This window comes from Gopherus flavomarginatus, chromosome 9 (assembly GCF_025201925.1).
Source record: "Gopherus flavomarginatus isolate rGopFla2 chromosome 9, rGopFla2.mat.asm, whole genome shotgun sequence".
NCBI classification, from domain to species: domain Eukaryota; kingdom Metazoa; phylum Chordata; order Testudines; family Testudinidae; genus Gopherus; species Gopherus flavomarginatus.
In genome coordinates, this window is record NC_066625.1 from 69549981 (window position 1) to 69571298 (window position 21318).

At 41.3% G+C, this 21318-nt stretch overlaps 1 protein-coding gene and 1 long non-coding RNA gene across 10 annotated transcripts in view; one reads left to right on the forward strand and one right to left on the reverse strand.

Moving 5' to 3' along the window:
- The window catches only part of MYO5A (myosin VA), a 205687-nt gene that overhangs the window by 158524 nt on the left and 25845 nt on the right, over positions 1 to 21318 (forward strand). For 2 of the 8 annotated variants that reach the window (XM_050966865.1, XM_050966867.1), the window contains exons 21-30: positions 1480 to 1719; positions 2332 to 2580; positions 3601 to 3694; positions 4904 to 5052; positions 6389 to 6502; positions 12793 to 12939; positions 13851 to 13907; positions 14614 to 14841; positions 18458 to 18558; positions 19180 to 19260. In XM_050966865.1, the coding sequence (XP_050822822.1) occupies positions 1480 to 1719; positions 2332 to 2580; positions 3601 to 3694; positions 4904 to 5052; positions 6389 to 6502; positions 12793 to 12939; positions 13851 to 13907; positions 14614 to 14841; positions 18458 to 18558; positions 19180 to 19260 (1460 nt within the window). The remainder of the gene's footprint in view (positions 1 to 1479; positions 1720 to 2331; positions 2581 to 3600; positions 3695 to 4903; positions 5053 to 6388; positions 6503 to 12792; positions 12940 to 13850; positions 13908 to 14613; positions 14842 to 18457; positions 18559 to 19179; positions 19261 to 21318) is intronic. The other 6 variants (XM_050966866.1, XM_050966870.1, XM_050966868.1 and 3 more) reach the window with 3 other exon arrangements.
- LOC127057826 (uncharacterized) overlaps positions 14863 to 21318 on the reverse strand; it is a 41029-nt gene continuing 34573 nt past the window's right edge. The window contains exon 3 of one of the 2 annotated variants that reach the window (XR_007776184.1): positions 14863 to 17584. This is a non-coding gene — a long non-coding RNA (uncharacterized LOC127057826). Of the gene's footprint in view, positions 17630 to 21318 lie in introns of both variants that reach the window. The other variant, XR_007776185.1, reaches the window with a different exon arrangement.

The following is a 21318-nucleotide window of genomic DNA, read 5'->3' on the forward strand; positions in this document are numbered from 1 at the left end:
TCCCCAAGATATGTGGAATAGATGAGTCAACTATTCTAGATTCCTGAAATTGATTGAGTGACTCTTATGCACACTTCCTTTTTACAGTATAACATAATTTTATAAACCTGTCACATTCCCTTGTAGTAGATATGGCAAATTACTTCTGAAGTCACCATAAGGGCCAGTCAAACTTACCTGTCTAAGGATGGTTCTGCAATTATAGTTAATGATTCTCCTTAGTAATCACAATTAGAAATTACCTATTATAAAATCCTCCCATCACAGATGGAACAAGTGATAAATGCAAGACAGATGCAGTGATGTTGAGGAGGAATTTTATTAAGACTTATGATCCTGGGATGGCTGCAGGAAGAAACAGGCTTTGTTTGCAGTCCTGGAATTATAGATTATGTAGCTGTCCTGCAGTGACTAATTGACAAGCTCTCCTTACAGATCACTTTGGTCCATAATGTATGACATGCACATTACGCTATAGAACCTAAACCCTTTAGTTCTAACACTTTAGAGCTAAACTCTCTCATCCTGTGGAATTTAGGACCTCCAGACCTTGGAAATCACTAAAACATCCTTAGTTCAACTATCCAAAAAGTAAATAGAAAATTTGTTTGAATGTGAAAGATTGGTAGCTAAAACAACAATAACTTCAATTCTGACCCATTTTTCTTCAAACCTGAATTGTTTTTATATTTTAATAAAGACTGTCAAGCCATGTTTTGAAATTTCCACTACCAGCCATTCTGGAATTAGGAGGGTACAAAATTTTTATTTTGGAATAAATGAGGAGGAAAGCATTCCTTTAATGTTTGCAGAACTTCAAAAAAGCTGCATCAGTTTTCTTTGATCTTTAGCCAAACAATAAGCGTGGAAAAGCATTTAAAAAAAGTTTCTACAAGTTAGAGATAACTAAAGAAGAAAGAAAGGTGGAGGGGGGGAATGGAAATTGGAATTCAACTTGATAAGCTACTACCAACTGCTGAAATGCAGAGGAGCTTCGTGTATGTGTGTATATATTTGAAAGATATGTAGTGAGACTAAACAATAAGTTGCTGAATTTAACCATCTGTCCATGTACCAATGACTTCAAGTGGCCTCATAATAAAAGGGTATAGTAAGAGCAAGATCAGTCATCCCTCGAACTCTAGGGATGGATTTAATGTTTTTTCCATAGGTATTCTATATTCTTGTAATTAACAGGGATCTCACATCAATACAAATGTCCCCAGTTCCTTTCTTCCATCTCTTCCCTTCATTTTAGTTTTCTCTTGTTTCTTTCCACATCCCTTGTTCCTTGGGTTAATTTATTTATTTTATTTATATTGATTCCTTGGTCCTCTGCTGCCCTTCACCTGCAGTTTCTATTTTCAAATGGCTGTGTCTCTAGTTATTACCTATGTATCTCTCCTTGCAGAATGTTGTTAATTTTGTATAAATACAGTGTGTGGCTTTTTCATCTAATGTTTTTGTTTTTAAACGCAGATGCTTCGAGAGCACAAGGCCATTATTATTCAGAAGCACGTGCGGGGCTGGCTGGCTCGTGTGTGCTACCATAGGAGCTTGAAGGCAATTGTCTACCTGCAATGCTGCTATAGACGTATGATGGCCAAGAGGGAGCTGAAGAAGCTGAAGATAGAGGCGCGCTCTGTGGAACGATACAAGAAGCTCAATATTGGGATGGAGAACAAGATCATGCAGCTGCAGCGTAAAGTTGATGAGCAGGTAAATGCCCCAAGAGTGAATGATCAGAAGTTTCTCATCATCTGCCTCAATATTTGAACTATGGGCAATCATTGGAAAAATACAGTAATTATTGGGAGCAGAATTTTTCTTTAAAAGGAACCATTTTTCTTCTTTAGTCAGGAGAAATCTCTCTTTCCATAGAGGGGAGAGTGGATCAATCTAGATGTGAATCAGTAGATAATGTACCATTCCATACCATTTGCATACATAAGAATGGCCATACTGAGTCAGACAAAAGGTCTATCTAGCCCAGTATCCTGACTTCCGACAGTGGCCAATGCCAGGTGCCTCAGAGGGAATAAACACAACAGGTAATCAGCTGGTGCTCTATCCCCTGTCATAATATACTTTTATCAGGGTGTTGAATGGAAAACAAGTATGTTGATGGGCATGCATGGGCTTTGTCTGATTTTAATCTAGGACGTGAAGGTTTGGAAGCTGCTATCTTGCTGGCCAAGCATCAAGTGTTCTGTGGATAAATAGAGTGATTCAGCCTGTCAGTATAGCACCTTTCACAAGCACTAACATTCTGATTAAAACAAACCCCAAAGGTATTTTAATGCTAATACATCTGCATTGTGTTTTGCAAAGAACAAAGACTACAAATCCCTGCTGGAGAAACTAACTAACCTGGAAACCACATACAGCACAGAGACCGAGAAGCTGCGGAGTGATGTGGAAAGGCTTCGCATCAGTGAGGAGGAGGCTAAGAACGCCACGAACCGTGTGAACACACTCCAGGAGGAGATCACCAGGCTTCGAAAGGAGCTGCACCAAACACAGTCTGAGAAGAAGACAATTGAGGAATGGGCAGACAAATACAAACAGGAAACAGAGCAGGTGGGAACTCCCGAGCCCAAAATACCAAAATTTTAGAAACAGCCTGTCTCTAAAAGCCCCATTGGTTTGCTGTTCCTGAAATCTTAGAGATTCACAGTTACTAAAATGATCCTTTTTCTTTTGTTGTTCTTGGGTTGAGTACAACATATGGAGTAGTACAGGAAGCTTGCTGATTGAAGCACTTCCTAAAACTAAAAACATAGTGAATTGATCTGACCTCAAGCTGAATGTGTCTCCCAAGAACAATGCATCTGTTACTTCCCCACCCACAAGTTTTTGGAAATCTGTATAGCACTCAGCCTCTATCAAACTGAAAACACATTGCTTCAAAACAATAAAATAAAACAAACAATTTTCCATTTAAATTTGTTCAAATTTTTGGGTCCTTTGCTAAAGAGAGTTTCCATAGAACAGTCTTGTAAATGTCTATAGGCCTGGTCTGCAAACACAGTTTTTGTACTGGTATTAATATGTATGTTAGGGGGAGCATTTACTAGTGATACAGTTATACTAACACAACTCCTAATGTGAATACAGTGTGCTGGTATAACTGTCCACACTAAAGGGTGTGTACCACTTCGGCTATACCAGTAGGGTTAAAGTGGTACAACTTTTGTTTGTAGACAAGCTCTTGGATCCCACCGCCACCAACTCTTAAGAGGCATAGGGCAGAGTCATTGAATTAGTTTCTAATCCATGTGTCTTTAGCTTCAATACAATTTAAATGGCATCTCCGGATTAAACACTCTGGGCTCTCATGTTCATTGGCCTCATCTCATCAGAAATTCAGTGTGTGCTGCATGCAGGAGAGGGTGCGATTGGGATGTGAATTAAGAAGTGAAGGTGGCACTTTAGCTCTCTATCTAATTTTCTGAAGGACAGTTAAAAACATCGAATTTTTGATCTCTTACTACAAGGATGCAGTGGAGTTAGACCCTTCAGAGCTTTAAGTGCACAGATTAAACACATTCCCGTGACTGCAGTCCTTATCCTGAGCCAAACATTCTGTTGTTTTTACAGTTGGTATCAGAACTAAAAGAGCAAAACACATTACTGAAAAAGGAAAAGGAGGAGCTAAATCGTCGCATCCATGATCAGGCCAAGGAAATGACAGGTCAGTTCTGTTCTCTTCACTTTCTTTTTTGGTTTGTTTGTTCCTTTGTAAAGTGACTCTCTCTATCCAGATATTGGCACTCAGATCTAGTTAATGTGCTGTGGTTTGTTAACTACATTTCGCTTTAGAATGTAATTTACAACTCTAGTATAGGACCATATGTGCTATACAATGTTGACAATTTGAGTGTTAAGAATGCCCAAAGCTACATTTTAAAAAAAAAAAAAGGTAAACTACTTCTGACTGTTAATATTGGGGTCAAATGATCAAAAGTGGTCTACTAAATTGTGAATGCAAATTCCATATTTGGATGTGCAGCCTGATATTTTACATACAAAGTGGGTAATTACACACTTAAATTCTTTTTAAATGTATAAATGTAGTATTTGTGCAGTCAAGTTGAGGCAGTTGGGCTCTGTGTACAGAGCTGAAATGTATAGCATGTTGTTATCTGGCACAGGACATGATTTTTGATGATTGCTTCTGAACTTCATCTCTGAAAAAAATATTCATTTCTATTTGGAGAAAACTAATCCCCTTTTCTTGCAATCACACACAGACATACACACACATCACCATCTTTGTATGGTTATCTATTGCTTTTTAAACTCTTGTCCAACACCAGATTGAACAATTCACTTTGGTCCCTGAATTATCCAGAGCATCGGAGAAAACCACACACAGGCCAACACATATTTTTCTAATAGTGCTCAAACAAATAACAGGTGTATTGTTGCATCTTAGTAAGTGACTTTGTGGTGAGCACCTAACCATAACTGGAAGAAGATTCAGAGGAGCTGAGACTACCCTCGTTTTACATTGAAGATATGTACAAGTGGAGATTCCATCTTCAGATATTAGACTAATACAATACAAAAGCAAACTAGGATAAATAATTTTACTGCTGCCACCCCAAATTATTAGGTGACAGACAACGGAGAAGACTCTACGGAAGTGAACCCTTCTAATATTACCCCAATGATTTTTTTAGTCCTTTGTGTCTTTGATGCAGCACCTTTCTGCAGTGGCATAAATGTTACAGGCTTATTTTGTTTTTAAACAGCACAGTTTATACAGTATCTCTGTTCTTCGCATACTTGTGCATAGTGTCTTGCTTTATACTGTAGCTATGGAATATGGACATCACAAATTAAGTTGGTTCCCAAGATGCATCTTGTTCACACTTTGGTATCCTCTATTTGGTGACAGAGACCATGGAGAAGAAGCTTGTTGAAGAAACAAAACAGCTGGAGCTAGATCTGAATGATGAAAGGTTAAGGTATCAGAATCTGCTGAATGAGTTCAGCCGCTTAGAGGAGCGCTATGAGGATCTCAAGGATGAGGTGAATCTGATGGTGGTAAGTGGTTTAAAAGATAGCAAAATTATGTGCTGTTTGTGAACAGTGTTTTAGCAAAACTTGGTGAAATAATGTAGGGTCACATTTTGTTCACAGATCTGTGCATGGGAATTGTTTGCCTGTGCGCCAGAGCAAAATTTGCCCCTTAAACATTAGCTCTTAATCTGATTGCTTTTGCTCAGCCAAAACACTTCATGTCATCTAACCCAGCAGTTCTCAGTTAGGGGTTCGTGGTCCCTGGGGGCGGCCGTGAGCTGGTTTCAAGGGGCCGCAGGGCCCCAAGGCTGAAGCACGGGTCTGAAACCAGGAGCAGAGCCACAGGGAGCCCTGAGCCCCAGCGCTCCCCTGAGAGCTAGATCCTCAGCAGATCTCGTGGGCTGAAGCTGGGAGTGGAGCTGTGGGGAGCCCTGAGCCCTAGCGTTCCCCCTGGATCTAAAGCCCTGAGCCCCGGTTCTCTCGCGAGGCTGAAGCCCTAGCTCCTCCCCTCTCCTATCCAGAGCCCTGGTGCCCCACAGGGCAAAAGCCCTGAGCACCCCCACCTGGAGCCCAGCACCCCACTGCCCAGTGGCTGAAGTCCAGAGCCCCAAGCCCCCCCTACAGCTGAAGCCCTGAGGCTCCCACACACACCCGTGACTGAATCCAGGAGTCCGGAGGCCCCCTCACTGGGCCCTGGAGTTTTTATAGTATGTTGGGGGGGCCTCAGAAAGAAAAAGGTTGAAATCCCCTGCTCTAGCCCATTTTAAAATTTCTTTTTGGGGCTTATGAAGGACTTTTTGTCTCAAATTATGTGGAGGTTTTAAAACCTTTTCTGTTATTCTTGTTGTAGCTATAGGCTTAGTGATCTCATTTTTACATTGGAGTTATCAAACATGCTACTGCCCAGATTTTCCTAGCCCCTCAGTTTCATTAATACCAAGTTTACCATTATCAATTTTGCAGTAGTTCTAAAGTTTTTTATATGTATGTGGCAGGAGGAGGAAATTACAGTGTGGAATACAAAACTTCAGAGGGTCCTTACCTCTTCTGAATCTTGGGCTGCCACTTCCTTCCCTATAAATACATGTTTCCTTTTCCACAAAACACTGCTTTATTGCTCACTTCTGCTACTCCCACAAACAAATTCTCGTAATGTGGAAAAAGTTGACCTGTCCCCAGAGTCTTGATTACAGTGTCTTTCATGTGCCTAGGTTTCGGGTGGCACAGAGGAACCAATATCTCAAATCTTTTCCCAAAGTCATGGTTGCTGTGGAGTAACTCAGAGCACTAGAAGCTAAGCCACTGGGTTACGGGCAAGTGACTATAATGCTGGTACTGACTCATTTTATTTGCACTTCAGAGCATCCCCAAGCCTGGGCACAAAAGAACGGATTCCACACACAGCAGCAATGAATCTGAATATACATTTAGCTCTGAGATTACAGAGACAGAAGACTTGCCACTGAGAATGGAGGTAATGTTAGAGAAACTCCAGTACTTTTCACTAATCACTAGCAAATCTATGCCCATCTTTTCTTTGTGACTGGCAAATCTTAGTGTCAAGAATTGCAGGGGTCGGCAACCCATGGCACGTGAGCCGATTTTTAATGGCACGCTGGAGCCTGCTGAAACTCCAGTGTGGCATTAAAAATCCTGCCGACGCGGCACGCTGCAGGGTCCATGCTGCCTGGCCGGAGCACGGACAGAGTGTAGCAAGCCCCTGGCCCCTCTCCTGCCTTCCTCCGCTTCCTCTGGAGCCCTGCTGCCTTGCGCGCAGCACTCTGGGGGCCAGGGCTGTGCACTCCCGCAGGGCAACGTTTGGCTCCATGGGGAGGGAAAACCGCTCCCCGCTCATCTGGAGCAACGCCGCGATGCGCACAGCACTCTGAGGGGCGGGGCTGCACACGCGCAGCAGCAACAAAACTCCGGATGAGCGGGGAGCCTCATGGTAAGGGGTCCGAGTCCGGGGCTAGGGGAGAGTTGGATAAGGGGTGGTGTGTCATGGCATAAATCCCCAATCTGAACCTTAGCGTCCAAAAGATGGGGTACCAGCATGAATCCCCCTAAGCTTAATTACCAGCTTAGATCTTGTTGTGCTGCCACCAACCAGGACTTGCAGTGCCTGGTAAGCTCTGGTCCCCCAAAAACTTTCTCAGAGGACCCCAAGACCCAGACCCCCTGGGTCTTACACAAGGAAAGTAAACCCTTTCCCTCACCGTTGCCTCTCCCAGGCTTTCCCTCCCTGGGTTACCCTGGAAGATCACTGTGATTCAAACTCCTTGAATCTTAAAACAGAGAGGAATGCACCTTTCCCCCTCCTCTTTCCCCCTCCCCAAGAGGTAATACAGATTCAAGCTCCGTGAATCTAAAACAAAGGGATTCCACCTTTCCCCCCTCCCTTCTCTCTCCCTGTCTCCCACCAATTCCCTGGTGAGTACAGACTCAATTCCCTTGAGCCTCAACAAGGGGAAGAAAATCAATCAGATCTTAAAAAGTAAAACTTTTATTAAAAGAAAGAAAAAAAGTAAAAGTTGTCACTGTAATTTAGATGGTAAATGTTACAGGGTCTTTCAGCTTATAGACACTAGAGAGGAGCCTTCCCCCCAGCACAAACACACATTAAAATCATTCCAGCAAAATACACATTTGCAAATAAAGAAAACAATCAAAAAGACTAAACCGCCTTCTACTGTTACTTACTATTTGAATAGAAAATTAGAGAGCCTGTAGGTACGTCTGGTTACCCTCTCAGAACCCAGAGAGAACAACAGACAAAGAAAACACACAAACACAGACTTCCCTCCACCGAGATTTGAAAGTATTTTGTCTCCTGATTGGTCCTCTGGTCAGGTGTCCAGGTTCACTGTTTGTAACCCTTTACAGGTAAAAGAGACGTTAATCTTTAACTATCTGTTTATGACATGGGGGCAGTCAGAGAGTTGGATAAGGGGTGGGGGGGTGGGATCCCAGGTGGGTGATTAGGGGCGGGGGTCTCTGGAGGGGGCAGTTAGGGAGCAGCGGGGGTGCATGGGGCATGGGAGTCCCGGGGTCTGTTAAGGGGTGAGGGGTGGATAGGGTTCAGGGCAGTCAGGAGACAGGGAGCAAGGAGGGTCGAGGGGGTCTCTGGAGGGGGTGGTCAGGGGACAAGGAGCTATGGGGAGTTGGATGAGTCGGGAGTTCTGGGGGGTGCTGTCAGGAGGTAGGGGTGTGGAGAAGGGTTGGGGCAGGCAGGGAGCGGGGGGGGGGGTTGTATGGGTCCAGAGTTCTGGGGGTCCTGTCGGGGTGGGGAGCGGTTAGATAGGCATGGTAGTCCAGGGGGTTCTGTCTGGGGGCGGGGGTGTGGATAAGGGTTGGAGCAGTCAGGAGACAGGTAGGGGGTAGGGTCCTAGGGGGGCAGTCAGGGGACAAGGGGCAGGGAGGCTTAGATGGGAGTGGGGTCCCAAGAGGGGGTAATCGGGACAAGGAACGGGGGGTTGGGGCTTCTGGGGGGTGGCAGTCACCCAGCCCTCTGCCCTGAGCCCTAACCCCCCACACACACACCCAGCCCTCTGCCCTGAGCTCTGAACCCCCCACACCCACCCCAGGCCCCTGCCCTGAGCCCTGTACCACCCAGTCCTCTGACTCCTTCACACACCCCCATGACCCCAGCCCTGACTCTGGCACCCTCACACATACCCAGCCCCCCTACCCTGACACCTGCACTCCCCTCACATGCCCCCAACCCTCTGCCCTGACTCTTGCACCCCGCACATCCCCAGCCCCCCCACATCCCATGCACCCCGCAGATCCCCACCCCTACCCTGAGGACCAAACGGGAGCTCCTGCACCCCCCACTCACATTCCCACCTGCACCCCTCACACCAAATGGGAGCTGACCAGGTAAGTGCCTCCACACCCAAACCTCCTGCCCCAACCCTCAGCCCCCTCCCTCATTCTAGTTCCTGGCCAGACCCTCCACTCCCAGTCCTGTGCTCGGTCCACTCCCACCCTCAGCTCAGTGCAGAGAGAGGAAGAGAATGGGCCAGAACCAGGGAGAAGGTAGGTACCCACTGTATGTGGGCAGGGCCGGGACTCCAGACCAGTAGCAGGCTGAGTGGGTCTGGCAGCCGGGATGCTGGCTGACAGGAGCCAGCAGATGGAACCCCTGAGCAGCAGTGGGCTGAGCTGCCCAGCCCACTGTCAGTCTGGGGTCCTGGCTGCTGGCCCTGCGCAGCCCGCTGGCGGTCTGGAGTTCTGGCTGCCAGACCCTTCCCAGCTGGGGTCCCGGCCGCAGGCCCCACTCAGCCCACTGCCAGCCTAGGTGAACAGAACCCCAGACCAGCAGCGGGCTGGTGGCGTAAGATCAACATTTTAATTTAATTTTAAATGAAGCTTCTTAAATATTTTGAAAACCTTGTTTATTTTACAATACAACACTAGTTTAGTTATATGATATATAGACTTATAGAGAGAGAGACCTTCTAAAAAACGTTAAAATGTATGACTGGCACGCAAAACCTTAAATTAGAGTGAATAAATGAAGACTCGGCACACCACTTCTGAAAGGTTGCCGACCTCTGATCTATTGCTTTAGTCCACCATGTCCCATTTTCTTTATGAATGGCTTAGTGTATAGTTGTATCTCTGTAATTCTACATAAAAAGATTTCAGTAAAAATATATTTTTAATTTTGTTTAAATTACAGTACAGGACTATAGATAGGGTAGTTGGTCACACAGCTGTCTAATTTACACATGACACAGTTGCCTGGCAACTTTTGCAAGAACAATCAGTTGCTTGCTCAAAAGTGGACACTCAAAAACAGCTTGAGGCTGGCTGAAAAGCAACCTCTATACTATGTATTTAAAAGCTGAGAGAGGTACAAGTAGCTAATTATTCTCTCAATAACTGTGCCGAAATAGGAAGGTAGCTACAAATTTCATAGCTGAGTACTACTCAGACTAACAAAATGTCATGCAATTTTCATGCACTTTATGAGTGAAGTTCACTTCAATGGAGACTGGCCTCTCAAAGTTCTCTGCATCACTTAACGCCCACATTAAAAGGCTGTATATATGGGCCCTTTTCATTGGGGTGAATTCCACTCTTAGTGAGGAGAACATCATGTTGGATTTTTTTTCTATGTGATACAGAAGAAGAAAACTTGAAAGATGCCTCGTTACTGTGACCTCAAGTAAGCATTCATTTGAATCCTGGATTATTTGGAATTTTTCCAGAATTATTAATCAGCTCTTCTACTGCCATAAGCAGTTAGTACTAATTGTGGTGTAAGTTCACATATATCTGCAAGTTGTTCTTAACATATTTCAAGATTTGAAAAAAAGCCCATACACAGAAACTTTTTTTAACATGACTACAAACATGCCAAAGGGCATCAGATTCCTGGGCTGGTGTGTGCTATGCTAGTCAGGAGATAGATAGCATTTTCTAGTCAAGTTGGGGATACTTTCTTTTCCTTTAGACTTTGGATTTCACTCTTGACTCTGGGTGGTGGTACAGCATGTCACTCCTTCCTCACCTACTGAATAATGAAGATTTAGAGGGACAGAGCTCTGCTCTTTTAGGTGTTTCCATAGTTGGGTTTTACTGAGTGCCATTATTTTTCCTGCAATTCCTCCTTAGACAGACTGTTGAAATCAAGTTATAGCTTGTGCAGATCCTCTAGAGTCATGTTTTTCTACTTCAATTTTTCATAAGAATGGCCATACCGGATTAGACCAGTGGTCCATCTAGTCCTGTGTCCTGTCTTCTGACAGTGGCTCAGTATAGGATGCTTCAAAATGAGTGAACAGAACAGGGCAATTATTGAGTGATCCATCCCCTGTCATCCAGTCCCAGCTTCTGGCAGTTGGAGGTTTAGGGCCACCCAGAGAATGAGGTTGCGTCCCAGACCACCTTGGTTAATAGCTATTGATGAGCCTATTCTCCATGAATTTATCTAATTATTTTTTTGAACCTAGTTATACTTTTGGCCTTCACAATATCGCCTGGTAATGAGTTCCACAGGTTAACTGTGCCTGGTGTGAAGATGTACTTCCTTTTGTTTGTTTTAAAGCTGCTGCCTATTTATTTCATTGGGTGACCCACTGGTTCTTGTGTTCTGTGAAGGGGTAAATAACACTTCCTTATTCACTTTCTCCATACAATTCATGACTTTATAGACCTCTATCATATCCCCCCTTAGTCATCTCTTTTCAAAGCTGAAGAGCCACAGTCTTGTTAATCTCTCCTCATATTGAAGCTGCTCCAGATCCCTAATCATTTGTTGCCCGTTTTTGCACCTTTTCCACTTTTAATATATCTTTTTGGAGATATGGATATGGGTGCCCAGAACTGCACGCAGTAGTCAAGACGTGGGCGTACCATGGATTTATATAGTGGCATGATATTTTCTGTTTTACTATCTATCCCATTCTTAATGGTTCCTAACTTTTTGTTACCTCTTTTGACTGTTGTTGCACGTTGAGCAGATGTCTTCACAAGACTATCCACGATTACCCTAGGATCTCTTTCTTTAGTGGTAACAGCTAATTTAGACCCCATCATTTCATGGAGTAATTTACTTAGCAGGACCCGGGCCCATCTTTATGGATAGATGGAAGCTGTCGTGTGTAGTGGCATGTAGTAGCGTTTCTCATGAGATCCAAATGTTTTTTCTCACATTGGCTGGCAGCCTTATTTAGCTGCTTTTATATTTGTTTCCAAAATCATGCTTCACAGCAGTTTTGTTCTTTTGAATGTTAATGAATAAAGTAACCCACACAGGACTGTGTACAGGCTTCGGCCGATAGAGAGATTAAATCTCTATTAATTAAAAATGAAAGCACGGTTAAACATAAAGGCTAGCAATAGTAAACAGCATCCAAAAAAGTTGAGATAATTTCAAGACAGAACCCCAAATTTAAACACCCTCAATTTCTCTGGAATCTGTATCTGGAGGTTTTTGTAGTTTGTGACCATTATATACTAAAACATTATAAATGCTTTGCTTGCCTTATACATGCGTAGTTGTATCTTTTCTAATATCCTTTCTAGGCTTTAAAGGATTAGGGTGCACTCCACAGTAATTGCTTAGTCTTCACTGAAACATGATAAGCTATAAAATATTTGCCTCCAACAAGTTCCGTTACAACTTTGAATTACAAGTGATGACCTTTACACCAAGATACCAAACAAAGGCTAGCTGATTAATCCAAGTGTATATAGTGCAGCTACAGTACAAGAAAAAGGGCAGGAAACTTCTGTATGTACCCCAATCGCTTCCTACTGGTCATTTTTATATTTCACACCTGAGTTTATTGGGTTCCTTAATGGTGGGTCCAGATAAAGAAATTATATAATACATTGCTTTTAACTAAAGAACCTAACAATAATAGTTTAAAAAATTAGGCAAAGTTTGCCTGTAGTTAGTTTCATAGTGAATCTAACCACAAATTTATTTCTTTTCTCCCTTCTCCCATCCAAACAAGTAAGAAAAAGAGGTATGATTAATTAGACTTTATGCCTTAGAGTTAGCATCTAGTTCTTTCTGCCTTTAAAGCTCTAGGCTAGATATCTTTTATACTAGTCAATTCCTTTTAAAATAATCTTTTGAAGGTTAGTGATACATTTTGGATGCCAATATGCAGTTCTCAGAATCAAGTAACATGTATATGCTCCTAATCATCCTGTTTCCCCAGTCTTTCTCCTCTCTCTTCTCACAATACCCTTTGCTCCTGACATGGAATGGTAACCGTTCTTGACTCTGCTGTGTTCTTTCTCAAGCAGGAGCCAAGTGAGAAAAAGGCACCACTGGACATGTCTCTGTTCCTCAAGCTGCAGAAACGGGTTACAGAGCTGGAGCAGGAAAAGCAATCATTGCAGGATGAACTGGACAGGAAGGAGGAACAGGCTCTTCGCACCAAGACCAGGGTAGAGTGCATCTAGCCAGTCACATGAGGACCTCGCATTGTTCCCACCTTAGTAACATATAGACAATTTGGCGTGCTGAATGGTTTCTATAAAACCATCTGTTCCATTAGTACGTATTTTATTTGGCCAAAAGTTACAAGCCTGAGTACCTAAAATCAGGCTCCTAAATCCACATTGTGGCATTTAAAATAAGTGGGCGGATCTTAGAAGAACAAGGGTGAGGTAATATCTTTTGTTGGACCAACTACTTTTGGTGAGAAAGACAAGCTTTTGAGCTTTTTCTGGGCCGTTTTTTTTTCTTCCAAAGTTGCTAAGGAACCCGCTATTAAACTCAATGGGAGCTGAGGGTAATCAGTGCCTTTGAAAATCGTGATACTTATATTAAGCACTCTAACACTGAACACTCTACTTAAACAATTCCTTGTTCTCTTCAGTATTTACCTTACAAGAAGAATCAAGCCAAAGAGTTTGGATCTGAATCCAGACCCGAAGAGTACGATCGTTCAGATCTGGGGGATTTTTTTAGGCTTGCCTCTGATTTATGTTCTTGAAATACTCTTTTTGGCAACTCTTTCTCATTTCCCTTCTGTTGATGGATTTCTTGAGCCTCTTTGCATTTAGTATTTCAAGTACATCTTCTCTGTCTCTATTCAAATAACTTTATCGATTTGCACTTGATTTTATTTATCTATGATAAGCACAATAAGTAAATGAAACAAGGCAATGTAAACATACCACACAAAATGCTCAGAGGTATAGGGCTAAATACTCCGTATTCAATTTCCCAGGAAGGATAGTTTTAACTCCCATCATGACTGCAAAATGTACATTTTCGTTTTTCTGCCTTGACTCCTGTTAGTAACAGATGAAGGATGGAATTTATTTTTAATTTTAGCTGTGTTCTTTCCTAGGAGGAGGAGGAAAGGCCGCCAATGAGAGGCGCAGAACTAGAGTATGAGTCACTCAAGGTAATTCTGGATAGGAGGCTTCTGGTATTTAAAAGATTAGTAAGAATGTTATCGCCAGTTACACTAGCTAGGATAGTAAGTAATATCTTTCCTGCTTCAGGATGTAAGTCAACTGGAGAAAGAATCAGGAAGAACCTCTTCAATAAAGATTTTATTGCATAATTGTTCACTGTGAGCTAGGAAGACATGGCAGGGGACTACACCACTGGAATTGCTCCTTACACACAGGACTTCCCTGCAGCTGGTTTAACTAGGGTTGTGGTTGTTTTGTGTAACAGATACACCAATGAACCTAGCCTACGTTGCATATGGTGGACCATACCAAGCAGGCGGTCATGTCCCAGTACCACAGTGCAGAATCTTGATAGCTCTGCTAGGCACAAGCTGTCTTGGGTCTAATAGAATTCTTTAAAAATTTTGTGTCAAGGGAAGAGGAGAGGAGGAAGAGATTAATGGACATTTTTCAGTTGAGCCTTTATGGGGGCCAGCGCCAGGGGTGTTTCTGATTTTGTACTTCAGACAAAGGGTAGACCAATTAGTGAAATCCTTCTCGGCACTGTTCCCTATGGCTAAGAGTTCAGGAAAAATGGAGAGGTTTTCCCCATAGTTTTAATACTTCTGTCCTGTGGTTTGTAATTCTGTGTAACTGTTGTGGAGGAGTAGAAGGGGTTCTGCTAAGTAATGGGGATGTCCTTTTTCTTTGCAGCGTCAAGAGCTTGAATCTGAGAACAAGAAGCTGAAGAATGAGCTGAATGAGCTGCAGAAGGCCCTTTTGGAGAAGAGCTCTCCAGAGGTGACTGCTCCTGGTGCCCCTGCCTATAGAGTCCTCCTGGAGCAGCTGACCTCAGTAAGTGAGGAACTGGAGGTACGCAAAGAAGAAGTCCTCATCCTGAGGTCTCAGCTGGTGAGTCAGAAGGAGGCTATTCAACCCAAGGTAAGTAATAGCCTGTGGATGTCCTGGGAAGTAAAGTTAAATTGCAGCCTTACGCCTACTACTTTTTACCTGGGAGTGTTGTGATGATTTTCTTATATGAGCCAAACCAGTTTCCCTCCCCAATCTACACATGGTCCTTTAAACCTTTCTAGGAGTGAGCAGGGGTTCTTATAAGAATACAAAATTAGAATACGCCAAAGTGGGAGATTCCGTTAACTAGACCGATTTCTGGCCTGCAAGCCAACTGTTTTCCTTAATCTCTCTAGTTAGTTAGACCAGGGCTGATATATTGACTTTGGTCAAGATAGTCAGAAGATGATTATTTATGTGAGAAATTGACAAAGAGTGTAACTTAGAGTTTGGTTTAACTGCCAACAATATTTCTTTCCCTTAACTGCTAAGTGCGTGCTTAATTCAGACAAAGTGTTGAAACCTGGACGTATTTAGAAGCTGGCAGCAAAAATAATAGAAGAGCATTGATTGGAATTGTGCAGTATTTCTGTTGCAGAAAACTCAGAGCACCCCCCATCATTTAAATTGGTTACTCTGCTAGCAATGCAAAAACCACTGTCAACTGCTTGTTGGTGTGATTCAGCATGAGTGGCACTAGCCCCTTATGAATATTTAGGTCAGTTGGCAAATTTACCACAGTTCCCAGAAATCCTCCTATATTCCTCCAGCTCATAGTTCAGTAGGAGGTAGCAGGAAATGTTTCCTCCAGATCTAAGTCTGGGCATAAATGATCACCTTTCTTTGTTTCCAAGTTGCAATAAAGAATCAAAAGGATAATTTACAATTATTAGTTGTGCATATTCCAGCTGAATGGTTAAGTTGTCATGTTATCATATCAAGAGCAATAGGTGCCATCAAAGTCCCCTAAGTACATATCTTCAAGGAGAGTAAAACTGTAGTTCTGATGATGAGCTATTTAGGATCTTTCACAGTTTCAAAAGCAGGACGCAACTTGAAAGTAATAGCTCTTTAATCTAAAAACATTAGGACTTTGCAGATAACACCAAACAAGTAGACATGGTAATTGGATTGGAGGAGTGAGCCATCCAGAGCTTGGTAAACCCACCAGGAACTGAGTGTGGGTCTTACCTTTTTCCCCTGCTACTGTACAGAGGTATTTTTAAATATATTGAAAGTCTGTGATACATGTGGCTGTGCATGTCTTAACTTTTAACATCATTAGTTATAAAGGGAACAAAACCTGTTACTGGAATATTTTAAATATTACAAAAATATAAATATATTCTAGAATAAATTGCTCCTAACAACAAGATGCAGGTGTTGTTTTCATACCTGTAGTAGTACAAGGGAAATAAAAAGGTGACCAATGGGATGGACAATGATAAGTTTGCAGATAATTTTTGATTGTTAGTTTGGACAGCTATGGCAGGAACAGAATTTGCTGATTAATTGTTTCTCTTCCTTCTTGCTTGCGATTTGTTTGCTAGGAGGATAAGGTAAACATTTTTTCACTGCTGTAAACCAAATTTCTTACAGGCTAAAAACACCATCAAATATGAAACATGTTTGAGTTGTCACTTCACTAGTTCGCAAATAATTTGATGTGTTTGAAGTTTAGTGCCCACCTTTTAGTAATTGAAGAGATCTTTCTCATTTCCCCTAAGGGAATAAGAAAAAAATTAATCTGCAAGTTCTTCAAAACAAGCATATTAACAATTTAGCGCTAAGGTGATGCTGGCAGTTTATGGTAATTTAAAGATTGAATTAAAAAACCCTGAAATTTATGCAGTCAGTTGAATTAATGTATTTTATCAGATGTCTTTGGGGAGTAAGAGCAGCACACTTCCAGGGGAAATTGGGAATCAGATCCCTCTTTAGAGATTGTAATATTACAATTACATAACTGTAAATCGCACATAAGAGTCTGTGATGTGAAAAATTGCGTTGATTTTTAGTGTTTTTAGTGTTGTAATGTGTCAAAGGTAACATAGGCATGACTTAATCCAGAGCAGTACACTCTAAAAATGTTCAACAGGAAAGGCTGAAAATTATTGGATTAGAAATTTTAGGTGAGAGGAACAACGCACAGAGCTGAAAAGAACATAGTTATATTCCGTATGTTTTGTTTGTAATGAAGGCCTTTCATTCAGATATTACTACAACTATACCATTCATGGCAACCATGGAGATCTGAGAGTAAATAGTATTTATTTCATCAACACAAAGATCAGAATATGCATGTACAATGTGTTGAAGCTTGATTGGGTTTTCAGACAGAATTATAGCAGTTTTACTTCAAAAATGTAGAATAATTTCTTACATTTATGGTTTTGCAGTTGGACAAGGTTACTGTAGGCTAACAAGGAAGCTGGCAATAACTGTGGGGAGATCATGTTCTTTGTCACTTCTCATATTATAAGATGCAAATCTTGCAAAACTGCATTCTGAGTGTACAGACCTATGGTGCAAATATCTTCTGTGCAGGCTAAGTCTTAGGCCTGGGCTACACTAGCTGTGGGGTTCGAACTAAGATATGCAACTTCAGCTACGCTATTTGCGTAGCTGAAGTCAAAGTATCTTAGTTCGACTTACCCGGCCGTCCTCACGGCAGCAAGTCGACTGCCACAGCTCCTCCGTCAGCCCCGCTTACTACTCCTGCCAAGGTGGAGTACGGGCGTCGATTAGCTGATCGATTCATCGCGTCCAGACGAGACGCGTTAAATCGATCTCCAATACTTCGAACATTAGCCACCGGATCCTTAAGATGTACCTTTAAACACATAGTAGTAGTCTTGCTCAGAGAAGTGGGACTTAACTATTGTGAGAATGAAACAGAAATGTCAGGCTTTAGTTTCTGATATCCATTAAAGTCATGCGGCTTCACTATATTATCATCCACATAAAATGACATAAGGTTAAAAACAGCTTGGCATATGCAATTGGAGAACTCAGATAAAAATCTTACTGAGCTTCAGTGAAGAGAAAGCAAAAGTCCAGCAGCAAAACTTGACCTATGTACAGTGAACTCTGAGTTGAACAAATCGGGTGATGATGATCTTTTACTTGCAGAATTTGCCAGTGTAAATTACTGCAGGCTTTCCAAAATAACCTTTAAAAAGTGTAAAGGTAAAAATGGAAATTATTCGCAATGTTCCAAATATGATGAAATTAGTGTTACCATTTATGAATCATAAACAGCAATAAAATATATTTGTGAATTGAACACATCATTTGAAAATTATGTTGCTTATATTAAAAAAATTAAAAGATGACACAGTTCATGAGAATTCAAACTAAAATGTGAATTCACTGTTTCATGAGGTTTATGTTGTTCCTTTTAGATGGCAGGCAGATGAGGAAAAGGGAGGTATAGGCACATGCACACACTTGGTGGATAGAGTTAGAGATAGAGATATTTCAGTGTGTTGTGAGCGGTACATTTTAAAAGATAGTTTGTCTGTATGGCAAGTCGAGACTGTGTACCAGATTCTGTTACCCTTTCTCTCCCAAGCAGAACTGTTCATTTGATTGGGGGTTACACAAGGAGTAATGTGCTATTCAACTTGAGTAAAGGTGGCAAAATCTAGCCCTTCATTAATTTGGAAGCGTTAAACCTTACCCTGGAACTGTTTTTTCCCCACAGAATACTATGACAGATTCTACAATCCTCTTGGAGGATGTACAGAAGATGAAAGACAAAGGAGAAATAGCACAGGCATATATTGGGCTAAAGGAAACAAACAGGTATGTTTTGTATTTATTTTGCTTATCATAATAACTTTAAACCCACTTCTGCCTCACTTATGTTGTACCATACTTCGAGTTGCATCAAGATGAGACTAAATTCCCTAAATGCATTTGTATTTGGGGTTTCATTATTTTGCTGGGTAAGACTGCTATTTGCAAAATTCAGATTAATATTCTAAATACTAATATATAAATGCAACATCAAGCTTCCTCGGGTTTCCCTCGTCCACGCTTGTAATTGACACTGGTGCTAAAATTACCTTTGTATGATACCCCTTTTTGTGTGTGTGTGCCATTCCTCTTGTCTTTGGTAACATTTCACTAGCAATTGTCATGGCAATTTATAATTGCGCATGTTTTGTAATAGTATGAAATGCAGTCAGCGACACTGTGTTCTTTAACATTCAGAACAGAATTGCTCAGTTAGTGAAACTATGTGCAATCAAGGTTATCAATGTTTTGCTAAGTAACTTTAGAGCTGTATAGATTAAAATGTTGTGTATCATGTCTCCCTTTCATAACTGTAATTTAACATTTACTTCCCTTGTTAATGTATCCTCTCATCATCATCATGTATCCCTTTTGTGTTTTTCACTTTTTAAACATTTTGCTTGGAAGACAATCTCTTCAGGACTATCATATGCTGAATGAGGATGGAGAACTATGGCTGGTTTATGAAGGGTTAAAACAAACCAACAGGTTACCAGAATGGGATTTTCTTCATTTTGCGTTCTCTCTTCTTACTGACTGTGCCCCCTGCTATGGAATTGCTTTAGCTGCAATGTTTTTTATGCACTAATAGTTCAGAAATAATTGATCATAATCATTTTCTACAAAGAGTAGAAGAATTACTCAAAGTCTGGTCTGTGAATCTTTCTGCCTACCATGGCATGCCATTAAAAACGTAAGATGGCTGTAACAATGAAAATATGATCCAATACAAAATGTGTACACTGGACAGAAATGGACAATATAAAACACCAGCAGTTCTACAACTGAAATGAAGGAGACTTTGTAACTATATATTACTTGTCTACCTTCATGTTGTGTCTGGAAATGTATTGCCTTATATACAGAAGTACAGTGATTTAATTGATTTTTAATGCTGTTGTTTAAATAGCTTCTGTATACTTTTTTTTTTCTTTTCAAGTTTTTCTTGTTGTTTTTCTTATTTTGACTGAGGATAAGTAATTGTACACAATCATCTTGGAGAGGCCAGTGCTAAAAGAAGTGTCCATTCAAAATGTAACTTTCAAAGGTAGAAAGAAATTTTCAAATGATACAAAAATGTATGTACAGTCACTGCAACACCTGAAAAAGTGTGCGCAAACTGCTAGTTGGGCATCTAATTGGCCAAGTGCACATAACATCTTGTAAGTGAATACAATCACTCATTCATAATATGTGTTCATCTTTCAAAATTTCCCTAGAATGTCCATCATCTTCCATTTGTGATAACCCATTAGTTTAGCGTTGGTTTTTAATCCCTATACACTTACAAAGCAGTAGCCACCAAAACAGATAGTTCGTAATGAATGCTATTAACTAATGTCTTTCCTTCTCTTATGCTAACAAATCCTAAACCTAAGCTTCTTTTGTAAGTCTGCTAAGCACTAACTTAGAAAGCGAATGTAATGCAGAGAGGGATGGAGAGTGGTCTTTTTGCATCTTTTGTTTCTTGTCCTAGCGCTATATAGTCAACAAGCATTTAGAGCAAGAGGCAGAGTTCTGTAAGGTGAATGACTATTTGCCTTCACATGCTTGTTCAATGCAGCTACTAGTTAACTTGTCTGCCTTATTCATATTTAAACCCTGAAAGTGTTTCTGATAGTGCCAATGTCACTATTGATGCCATTTCCTGTGTGTATGGACCCCAGAGAGTGAGTCATAGCACTCAAAGGGTATGTCTGCATTGCACCTGCCTTTCAGCAGCCGCCAGTGGTGTGTAGTGTAGACATAGCCTTATACTGCCCTACAAATACGAATTAATTCACACCACGCTCATTTGAAGTAAGCAACTCGGTATTCTCCCCATTTCACATTTGGAGAATTTGAGACATAAGTGATTTGCCCAAGATCAAAGAGTGAGTCAGAGGCAGAGCCAGGACTAAAATTTAAATTATTGGGTCCTAATCCTGTGCTCCATTCCCTAGCTCATGTTTCTAGCACACATAATAATCCTTTATTAAATTGTCTAATGCATGTTTAAATATCAAATCAGGCTGATCTGTGTTCATTTGCAATTGAATGTTTTGGTTTCTTTCTGAGAAGAGTTAACCTGGAAGAAGGTTTCTTACTGAACAGAGTTAACCTGGAAGAGTTAATACCATACTGGTATTACTGAACAGAGTTAACCTTTGTTAATACCATATAGGCCCTATTTTAAATAAACAAAGCATCTTCTAAATCTTATTTGACCTATTTAAACATGGAAAATGTTCTTGGCCCCTGTAGAAACATGACCAGACAAAAAAGATTTACAGATATGTTACATGTTATGGCATGTTTTCAGTACTACCAATAGATAGTACTTGCTCAAACACAGAGGAAATGCAAAGCAATATCAGCATTACTTTGCTGTCTCCCACTGTTTGACAATTTAATCAGAAGGCATACTGAAGGGTTTAAAGAGTACTCTGCATATTTCATTTTTCCTTGCAAGTCAGGAGCTAAATATCTGCACAGCACTAAAGCTTTAGACGCCTGGTGAGAATTTGCGATATGAATGCTAAGTGTCTTGCTCAAATCTTGCTGGGT